The sequence below is a fragment of the Mesitornis unicolor genome, unplaced genomic scaffold (assembly GCF_000695765.1).
Source record: "Mesitornis unicolor isolate BGI_N332 unplaced genomic scaffold, ASM69576v1 scaffold2013, whole genome shotgun sequence".
In the NCBI taxonomy this organism is placed as follows: Eukaryota; Metazoa; Chordata; class Aves; order Mesitornithiformes; family Mesitornithidae; genus Mesitornis; species Mesitornis unicolor.
Genome location: NW_010172381.1, coordinates 40,858 through 52,344, shown reverse-complemented (window position 1 = coordinate 52,344; position 11,487 = coordinate 40,858). Strand labels below are relative to the sequence as shown.

At 35.2% G+C, this 11,487-nt stretch overlaps 1 protein-coding gene across 1 annotated transcript in view; it reads right to left on the bottom strand.

The window, feature by feature from the left end:
* PPP4R4 (protein phosphatase 4, regulatory subunit 4) overlaps window positions 1-11,487 on the bottom strand; it is a 57,502-nt gene that overhangs the window by 5,185 nt on the left and 40,830 nt on the right. Inside the window, 12 exon segments of the mRNA XM_010180350.1 lie at window positions 1-51; window positions 490-583; window positions 929-1,009; window positions 1,411-1,486; window positions 3,778-3,852; window positions 3,944-3,985; window positions 4,919-5,063; window positions 6,527-6,674; window positions 7,452-7,557; window positions 8,281-8,463; window positions 9,667-9,750; window positions 11,233-11,310. The exon segment at window positions 1-51 is cut by the window's left edge and continues 28 nt beyond it. Coding sequence (XP_010178652.1) covers window positions 1-51; window positions 490-583; window positions 929-1,009; window positions 1,411-1,486; window positions 3,778-3,852; window positions 3,944-3,985; window positions 4,919-5,063; window positions 6,527-6,674; window positions 7,452-7,557; window positions 8,281-8,463; window positions 9,667-9,750; window positions 11,233-11,310 — 1,163 coding nt within the window.

The following is an 11,487-nucleotide window of genomic DNA, read 5'->3' as shown; positions in this document are numbered from 1 at the left end:
CTCTTTCCCATTCCCGATACTGAAGATGTATATCCTGTAGCAGAGCTTTTACTTAAAAAAGAAACAAAACAAAACCAAATTGCTTATTACAGAAAAGTGTTCTTATTATTCTGCTGTTTAATAATATTGGAAGTTATATGAGTTTATTTGAATAAATTAGAAAGTTATGCTGAAATTTCTTTAATAAATGTACAAATTTAGATTTAGCAGTTCATATTGAAAAATATTTTTAATAATAAAAGGTGACAAATATTAATTTAAAAATGAATTCATAATAATCTGTAGGGCTCAGCATGCCTTAAGATGGTACTTCTTTCCTCAGTTCAAAACTGCACACCTTAATCAATTAAACAAAAAGCTGAAAATTTAGGTCACAATTCAGTGAGCACATCACTAATTTCATAGATTCAAGTGCATATAATTTCCTAACAGCTGTCTCTTAGGTGAACAGTTGCCTATGAGGTAAGCAATGAAGATAATAAAAGATACTTAGGACACTTGTCTATGTTGCTGTATTTTGGATGTAGTGCCTGAGTACTGAAAGACTGGCTTCGAACCAACTTGGATTTCCTGTCTTCTTTGCCTAAAATTAAAAGTAGCAAAAAAATTTTCATATAGATATAACTGCATTTCCCCATTAACTAAGGACACTTCCTAATACAATTTTTCTGTCAACCTGTGCTAGCTGAAGGAATTGATTTAAATACTTCAACAACAATAAATAAACCTTATGTCATCTATTTATGTACTAAAGAGTAAAATGAAACTAAAACCCATAGAAAACACATTCAGTTATAGGAGTGGAATGTTTTCTTATGTGAAATCAGGTGAAACCTGGCCCAAACAAATGCCAAAAGCAGCTTTGCTGGATTTTAACCTGCTGATGTAAGATGAAAGCATTCGAGGAGAGGTTTTGAAGAGCTCTTACCTGCTGAGGTACCAGAAGAGCTCCCAGAAACAGAGAGTGTGATACTTTTTGCCAACACTGATGATGTTTTACTGTCTCTACCTAAAAAAAGTCTAGCGTAAATACTTCTGTCTTAAAGTTTAACTTGAAATAAAGAATGAGGACATCACATATCACAGTCCTGGGGTAAACAGTAATACTGTCTAATCCAGAAATACTTCTGAATGTACTTCAGAAATACCACAGACAAGTACCTATATTACATACCAGAATGAAAAATACCAGAGAACTAAAACTGTGATGTATTGTATTAATAAAGCCAAAAGTCCTCCTTCTAATACAATGAGGCCAGTTTTCATAAATATCTGTAGAAATATATTTTTATTGTCACCATCTAAAACTCTGCTATTTACTGTATAAAGTGTCTCTTTTCAGCTCCCTTCTTTTGTACCTTTGCAGAAGAGTAATGCATGCACAAATAATATGTTCACAAATAAACTTACGCTTTTTTTCAAACATTTTATCATTAATATTTGTAGATCTTCCTTCATTTTGCTGCTTCTCTTTTTCTAATTGTTCCTAAAAAATGAATAATTTTCTTAGGTATTACTCAGAAAAAAATAAATAAATTATGTTTCATCTAGGGATTGCTTCCAGATCACCATTGTAACAGTTAGTTTCTAGTCTCTCCTGCTATTAGTAAAACCCCTAGCAAATACCCAGAGAACCAATTAAATAGTACAAAATGAAATCAGGTACATATCCTACGTAAAACTCAAACCAAAAAATCTTGACTTTAATTACGAAGGAACCTCAGAAGTTGAAGTTCACATTTGTAACTTACTATTAAAATTGTCTGGCCTTTTTTTTTTAATTAAAAAGATACAGAAATTGGCAGTTGACAATGTGACATTTTTGTGCTACACGGATACTTTGATAATAGAACTGGCAATATTTTTAATTCAAATATAGAATGATAAAGTTTTTCTCAATTGCTAAGGTGTGTCACATGGTCAAACTTTATAAAGGTCTAAAATTAACAACTACAGTTGATAAGCCTTTATGCAAACCAAAGCCAAGTATTAAGTTGAAGGAAATTTGCCTTTCTGCAATATTAGCTAGCCTTAGATTACCTTTTGAGAGCACATCCATAGACAGAAGATAGTGTTAACACAGCTATATCAATAAATTCAAAAGTCAATACTTGTTTCAGGTTTCTTGGTGAACAGCTATCACTCCAACTTCAAAAAGCTCTATAATGTTAGCTTATTTTCTGTGCCACATTCATAATAAAACATGCCAGTGAATTGTAGTTGTTCTACTCTAATTTTTCATTTCACTCTAATTACTACCAAAGTTGGGGGGAAAAAAAAAGGAGGTAATTAATTCAGGTCAAGGTTGCAGGAATATAGTTTCTACTAAGTCAATTACTAAAATAGAAACTTATTAACATATTTAGTATTAAAATCTGTAGCAATCAGATATATTCAACTGGGTTCAATGGCTCCTCATCTATTTGGTACTGCAACATGTCACAATTTACCAAGCACATCTCCAGTTCATCAAAAACAATACTCTCAAGATCTTTCTGATACAGAAGGTATGCCAATATCAGTGGGATATACCATAAAAATACAGGTGCTTTTCTAAAGCCTAGCTGTAGAAACAGGGCAAAAATTAATGTTATCATACAATACATGATAACACAGAGCGCATTTGGAGGCTAATTTTACCACAGCACTGAATGCTTCCACTTTGAAAACATTAATTGTATCTACCTAAAAACCGCTAAAGCTAAGTTCAAGTTTTGAATTTGTGTATGCAGGTCCTGAGAACAAAGCTGGAACCTTTGGCTCAAGTTCATGGGAAGTGGCCCAAAGTACATGAGCCAAGTATCAGGAATTAAGAAAATCAGCTGCCCAAGAGAGGGCCTACAGCACCTTTTGACATCAGAGTGGGCCACAAATGTAGGCTCTGTAGCAATCCCAAAGAGGAATAATGTCATTATTTTGACAGCCTTGAATCTGTTCTGGCTCATTACAGAGAAACTCAATTCCTAGGAGTCAGAGAAACCACGTTAATGAAATTCAGCCTCTTCTAAATCCTATCAGCTCCTTAGCTTCTCCCAGCTCAGGCCGGAGAGGAGGCAGCAGATGGGAGACTGCAGTAATTTCATCCAGGCTTTGTGAAGATGTCGTAGGCTATGTGCTGAAGTGCCTGCTGCAGCTTTTGCTGACAGCCAGGACTGAAGATAAATAGTTTTAGAAGTTGGAAAAGCATTTTGCAGACTTTTCTTCCAAACGCTAAGTAACTTGTAGCTCCTTTTGTTCTATACAACCTGCACTAAAGTCTCCCTCCTGCCAGGCTGCAGATATCAGTGGCCTTTCTTTCTTTTTCTTTTTCTGGCTAACATACAGAGCTTCCTTCGGCTTCCTCGGCACAAAAGAGGTTATGAAATTCATTTCTTTGCCTACAGAAGCTGTATGTGAATTCTGAGGTCTTTCATTATGCAATTTATTATGCTCTACACGCCTGACAAATTGCTAAGCTCCCTCAAAAAGATTTCATAAAGCTGTGCTGAAGAGCTTGGGATTTCAGAACTATAGAGGCATCAAGCATGAGTATTTTTCAAGAAATTCCAGTTTGCCTCTCTAATTGATACAGCAAAATTTAGGTAGTAAAGAAAAGGAAGTTATATGTTACTTGGAAGGCCTTAACCCGATTGTAAAGTGTAAAATTAAATCACACACAGATTATGAACCTACCAGGTCTCTCCATAATATGTGCTTCCCTTACTGTAAAATTATTGCCTTATTAATATTTAGCTGTAAACTATTAAAAAAAGGACAGATTGTACTGATAAAATATACCATTTCCAAAAGGAGATGTTCTTGTCTCTCTTTTTCTTGATCCAATAAATCATTTTCGTAAAATCTTTTCTGAAACTTCAAAATAAAATCAATAAAAATAAAAAATCACTACATGAAAAAAGGAATTAAAAGTACTTGGTAAGTATTACAGTTAGTAAGTACTTACAGCATCTACAGAGATTTCCATTCTGTCCAATTCTAACACTGTCTACAAAGAAAATGAAAACATTATTTATTACCCAACAGCATGCCACACGTTTAGCCAAAAAACTGTCCAGATAAGAAGCTTAGAATAGTGGTATTCAAAATTAAACATGCCCTTTTTTCCTAAGCATTTGAAGCCTATGCTTGCATTTTTGTGCTACAAATGCAGTTAAAAATTGGCAGTGAGCATTCTGAGAGCCCTGCTGAGGCTCACAGTGGACTGACAGACTACCAGGACTGACAGACTGTCTATGTGGAAGTCAAAATACACCCAAGGAAAGCACAGAGGCTTGAAAGCCTCTGGAGCATAGACCATGCTGAAACCATGGAAAAATGACTCAGGAGTGTGTGAATAAGCCAGGATGCTCCAGTTCACGTGGTCTCTCCTGCAGGCTGGCTCTATAAGAAAGCCACCTACTTTAGCTACTTCAGTTCATGGCTCCTTTGAGACTAAGCATGGGCATCCCTTAAAGATGCACCTTTTAATGAATATTCACATCACAAAGACATTTGTAACATTTCAAAATCCTGCAAATCCTTTATCAGTATATTGTAAAATAAACAGATTAACAAGACATCTCTACCTCAAACACTTGATACCTCAAACACTTGATCATTTTTACTAGGGTCAACCTTTAATTCTGTCTTTAGTCATCTCCTATTTTTTCACAAATGGTCAAGCGAGCCAAAATCCTGAATCCCAGTCACAAGAAAATAACTGCAATATAGGTAACCAAGGAAACACCAACTCCCTTAAATTTGACAGAATGCACTATATTACACCATCTCTTAATTGTTCAAACTTACATAATAAACATAGAATTCTTTAGTCTTCTGTTCTTACATTAAGAGAACCAACAGAAAGCATAACTTTGATCATCTTAAATTTTCATGATAACCCCAAGAAAAAATCCAGCTGGAAAAGAAAAACACTTACTTTTTTTACAATAGTCAGGACATCTTTGTCTTTCTCTTGACACAAAAGTTTCCTAATACATAATTCCAACTGCTGAAGTAAATGTTTATCAGTGGGAATCTTCAGAGTAGATTTAACTTTTGGCAACAAATAGCATAGCTTCATTCTACAAAAAAAAGAAAATAGTTAACTTTTAATGCAGATGCTTAATAAACACTATTAATATTTGTATTGCATGCTAGCATTTGACATAAAATAATTTAGTGGATCTTGTTTTTCAGAACTGATTGTTGTTTATGTGTTGTTTCCAGACATATCGTAACATTATCAAAAACTTCTTCATAGATCAAGACTACAGTGCTGTATAGAATCACAAAATGTACTGGGTTTGAAGGGACCTTTAAAGCTCATCCAGTCCAACCCCTGCAGTGAGCAGGGACACTGTGATCAAATCAGGTTGCTCAGAGCCCCATCAAGCCTGACCTTGAATATCTCCAGGGATGGGGCCTCCACCACCTCTCTGGGCAGCCTGTTCCAGTGATCTACCGCCCTCATGTTGAAGAACTTTTACCAAATATCCAACCTAAATCTACCCTTTTCTAGTTTAAAGCCATTACCCCTTGTCCTATCGCTACATGCCCTAGTGAACAACTCTTCCCCAGCTTTCTTATAGGCACCCTTCGGAAACTGGAAGGTCACTATAAGGTTCCCCCAGAGCCTTCTCTTCTCCAGGCTGAACAACCCCAACTCTCTGAAAGCCACTAAAGATTTCTTTGGGTTTGGGGTTTTTTGTTTGGTTTGGTTGGCTGGTTGTTTAAATACTGTGTGCAGTTTTGGTTCCCACACTATAAGAAGGACACTGATGTGCTGGAGCATGTCCAGAGAAGGGCAACAAAGCTGGTGAAGAGTCTGGAGCACATGAATTATGAGGAGTGGCTGAAGGAGCTGGGGTTGTTTAGCCTGCACAAAAGGAGGCTGAGGAGAGACCTTATTGCTCTCTACAACTACCTGAAAAGAGGTTGGAGCAAGGTGGGTGTTGGTCTCCTCTCCCAAGTAACAATTGATAGGATGAGAGGAAACAGCCTCAAGTTGCACCAGTGGAGGCTTAGACTGGATATTAGGAAAAATTTCTTCACCAAAAGGGTTGTCAAGCACTGGAACAGGCTGCTCAGGGAAGTGGTTGAGTCACCATCCCTGGCGGTATTTAAAAGATGTGTAGAGGTGGCACTTATGGACATAGTTTAGTGGTGGACTCGGTAGTGTTAGATTAAGGGTTGGACTCAATGGTCTTAAGTGTCTTTCCAACCTAAATGATTCTATAATAATTGATTTGCCTTGATTCCTAGATAGTCTTTCTAAACTAGTTATATAAAAAACGTGTTCTTTATTTTCTATATCATTAGCAACAAAATAATCTTCTGATTAAATGAAAAATATTTCATATGTCCAAGAAAATAAAAATTACTGCATCTGATCATACTGTAACACATGGTGATATTCTCTGCTCTTCTCAGATTCCACTGGCTTGTGATCAGAGATCATTTTGCCCCAGAGATGCTAACTTTGTGATTAATAACATCTAAAAAACTTCTTCAAGAAATCCACTGCTGCATACTCTTTGTACAGTACCTCACATTTGCCACTGGATCATGTGTCAGTTCAAGCACAGGTAGAAAGAAGTATTTACAGAAGAATGATTTTGAAAACAGTTCCATAATGAATTCACAAGTATCTAAAAAACGAAGTCTGTTCCAATAACTTTTTCCTTGGCCCAGTTCTGAAAAATAACAATCCAGAGATTAAGTTTTTAATGTCAGCTAGAAAACATTTCCAAGGTCAAACTTGGACTCTAAAGATGGTAATCCCACTCATCACAAGGCACGCCGCCTTAGCCTATCTCTATTCTTTCTTTCAGCGAGTACCTTTCTTTCTGAATTCAATGACCATGTCTGTCAGTGAGCTTTTTTTTTTCAGAAGTACAACGTGTCCCTTTAACATTTGAAAAATAAAAGACAGCAAGTGAACTAGCTACTGTGTTGAAGAAAGCCCTGTAAGCCTTTCAAAGTATGTCACAAGTGTATCAAAATTACTGTGTAAATACTAAGGATTGCCAATGGGAACTCTTCAATATTCTAACCTATCTTTAAAAAACATAAGATAGACCAGAATGTCAACTTAGATATCTAACTCATTCATAAATTGATTTCTAAGCACTTCTAATGCTGAAGCCTCTGGAGAATTTTCCTTCCACAGAGGGACTCTGCTTTGTATATTGCAGCACCTAAAGCTATGCAATCTTGGATTCAAGCAGCAGGGCTGGAGGGGTCTTGGCATATTATCAATTTCCCACATTGCCTCTTTCCCAATTCCTAAGCTTCAGATAGATTCCTTGCACACGCACAGTATGTTTTGCCTGGTGATGAGCAACTGAATGACTTCTAACTGTAATCCCACCAACGATGGCAGGAAGTTACACTGAATAAAAATAACCATAAATAGATCTGCAGTCAAAACTAACTTGCATCTTCAAGTAATCAAGGAAAAATTATCTTACGTTCAATCAGCTTCTGAATAACCTCGTGCCTCTGTTCTTGTTTGCGGTTATAACGTAAATAAACGCAGAGAGTTCGAGCAGCTGCTTTTTGGACTGGTAGGACATTCTTGAAAGAAATAAAAGGAACAAAATTAAACATACCTGAAGGAATATGACTAAAAGCATACAAAAATTCTTGAGATTAAAAAATAGCTAAAAAGTAGCCTAACTTCATAGACTTTGAAACAATTGGCATAATGTAAGGGAGAATAAGGAAGTTTGGCCAATTCAGGAGACACCTACTCCCTCATCCCTTCTGCCTAACTTGTCTGTTCAACTATTTCATAAGCGCCTTACAGTGTTCAATGTTTGCAAGACACCTTTTATATTGTAGGTGTGAGAAAATAAAACTTACAACATCATCTCTTACAACAGACGATTTATCAATTCAATAAAACTTCAGATTAATAGCTCTAAATCATCATTCATTTTGAGAACAAAGCATTCTTTCATAAAGAATGGCTCACAATGCAAAGCAATGTATGGAAAAAGAAGGCATATCTCAGAGGAAAAAGTTTTGATTTACCTAGAAACCTAGAAATGAGCAAAAGAAAAAGAAAGAAGTGGGAGTAAAAACATGAAAATCTGTCAATTCAAATTTTGCTCCTCAAATAGGGGGGAGTACTCAGAGCAATTTCTCAGTCATTTAAAAAAAACACAGCCCAATATACCATATGCAATGAGAAACAGGACTTTATATAAAGTACTGCACATAGCAAATATCTGGTGGTTATTGTTCTAAACAACGTAAACAAATAAAAAACAACGGGAAAGAGACAGGCGGGCTCACATTTGTCAAAATGATTGTCAACATTCTGTGCAGAAAACGGTAATAAATCTGATCACTTGATATGATATGAGGCAGACAGGCATATTTTTGTAGTAACTTCTCATGAGTTCTCCATTTTAAAGAAGTTGCTGCTCTCTGTTCTGCTGTTGTTAATGCAGGAATCAAGTCAGGAATAGACAATAACTAGAAATAAAAACATAAATATAAAAATAATTTTACATCTTCTAGCTGTATGTCATGTTACTATGCTTACTGTTCTTTAAAAAAAATAATGATCAGGATTAAACAATTTCCCCTAAGCAGTAAATTCCACTAAACTAGTCAAAAAGCTATTCCAGTACCTAACTAAACACACTTTAATTTCCAGTCCCTCCTTCTGACAGAGAAAAACTTGTCACTATTCTCTTTGTAATACCCTTATACAGGTATGAAGACCATTATGACAACGCTCCCCAGCCTTCTCTATCTCAAACCAAATAAATCCCATTTTCCTTCTGGCCTCTTAAGCTTTGCACTTATTCTTCTCAGCTCCTCAATAAAATTTAGGAGGAATTACACATCGTTTCTCAGTAGGAGACAAAGGCTTTATAGTAGCCAAGCTAAATTCTCTTTAGCACCAAGCAAAGTGAAACACCTTGCCACACTTGACATTGCATTTGTTATGTTAAATACATTTACAGCTGTAAACATCTGACAAATTCATATTTTAAATTACACTCTCAACTTCTGCCCATACAAGATAATAAGTATATTCAGTTCTTATACTGTTGGAATATCTCAATTTCTCCATGTATTTAGGAAGTGTGCTCAAAACAGCATCTTGAAGCACGAGATGATCTTTTATGTTCCATTTTACAGATGAGGATTCAATGAATGAACTGTCATCCAGAGCCACATATAATTAAATTAGCAAAGTTGGGAGCTGAATATAGATCTCCTAAATCCTAATTCAGTGACTTTACTTCAGAAAATGGGCTTCTTTCTGGCAGAAACTGTCTCAAAAAGCCAGCCATGGGCAGCTGCCACGTGAATATAAAAAAATAAAATACAAATGAAGTATTAGCTAGCACTCCTTTAGCATGAAACCAAGCTTTGTTTTAACTTAGTGATTGTATTTCAAAATTTGATCTGTTTCAGTAAATCTGTGGTTAATTAGAAAAAGAACATGGATAAACGATTTCTTTTCATATTAAGTCTAATCTTTCAGAACCTTTTTTTTTTAATCTAAATTTTATAAAGGCAATGAACAATCAAAAAAACACAGAAACTTCCTATTTCTCCAAAGCAGAAACTAATTACGAAAGCCTTTTCATAAAATATGTGTCTGAACAACTTTGCTACTACCTTCCTTTAGAAAGCAAATTAGCAAAACATGAGAATACCCACCTTGCTTTCTGATCCACTGTTTTCTCCTCCGTTAGTCATTAGTTCAAGGATTTCAGGAAGGTGACCTACAAGGGCATCTAATACCTATTTAAAGAAAGGCTGCATGAATGAGGTCTGTAAATTAACTTGACTGAAGTTTTCTCTCTTGCCAATATATCCCTGCTGACATCTGTTTTGGTCCTGTTCTCTCACATCCACGTTGGGGAAAAAAAGTTAAAATAATAATGAAATGAAACATATTTGCATCGGTGAGGACTGGGATTAAAAACTGATGTTTTAATGTAGTAGGTGAAATAAGTATTATACATTTCAGTTTCATAAAACAAACTATAGATTTGATATATGTGAATACCACAGTCAATGCTTTCTAAACTATTCACAGGCTATAATATTTCAAAATAAACATCCACTCTTCAGAAAGTCCTGCGTTTCACAGACAGTTTATACCCTTGATAAACAGAAAGATGTTTTGTTATATTTGTCAGCTGAATCTTTAAGAAAAACCACAGTTGATAAATTAAAATAGATGATATAGCCTGTATTAATAGAATAAACCTACTTTCAGATGTTGTGATACTTGAAACTAGACTAGAAAAGTACGTAATTAAACACATTTGGCACCAATTCTGAGGTGCAATATAAGAATAAGCACCAAATATTTTTTATTTTGTAAATAACTGTATAGGTATCAAACCAAGGAATTTTTCAAAACCACCAGCTGCCTTTGAGTCTCAACTTTCAGGTGTTCAACTTGAGAAAGCTTATGAACTACATACTATATAACATAAATTATAAGCAGATGTTCTATGAGCACTTTTAATTTTCTCCAAAATGTCTAACAAAGGGTACAAAAAAAACCAGGAGCACCTGAAAGTAAAACTCATTTTTCCATGTCATATCCAAAGAACCTACATAGAAAGTAAAAAAGACCAACTATTGGAATAACTGCTATCAAAGGAAATGGTGATTTTGTCTCAAACATAAATATTTGTCTGTTTTCAATCACAAAAAGTTTCACTATATTGTCTGTAATATAACTAAGTGATTTCAAGTTTTATGCAGGTTGAAATCAAGGTACACTAAACAAAACTGTCTCATAAACACTCGCAGATTCTGTACTAGATCTTGGATTGAAACTCTCTCTATATAAATCTTGATATTTGAGCCATAAACAACTTCTTCATCACCCTTTCAGTTGGAGAAATGAAAATAAAACTGAGCAAAAACCTTGAACACTATGAGTGGTTAGTTTAATACAGTACCAAAACCAAATCTTCCCACAGAATTTGAAAGGTAATCAATAATATAGCAATTAAAACAACTTAGAACAAATATTTTTAAAAGCTAAGAAATTCAGACTGAGTTTACTAAATTCAAACACCTTCCTATTTTCCTCCTTTTTAGTCACAGAAGGCTGGCATCTTTATGAAGCATCTGTGAAACAGAAGTAAAAGCTGTTGATCATTTCAAACAGCTACTGCACCATCTTATTGCAGAGTTATTAAACATCAAGATAATCTGCCTCAATGTAACAAGTGAAAGAAAGTTCTCATAAAAGTATATTACCTCCAGTGACTCATCCTGTAATAGCGTAACCAGTTCTTTATGTATCGTGTACACACCAGAATTCAAAAGCTTAGCAACCTAAAAAAAGACAGAAAGACAGCGCGACAAAACATACTTTAGTTCCATGGCACTACAACAACTACATGTGCTTACTCTACACAGCATGCATGATCAAGGCATGCAGACAATTGTTTAATATCAGCCTTCTAAAGTTGGGTACTTTTCCATTATCACACTAAAAATATGCTTATATGA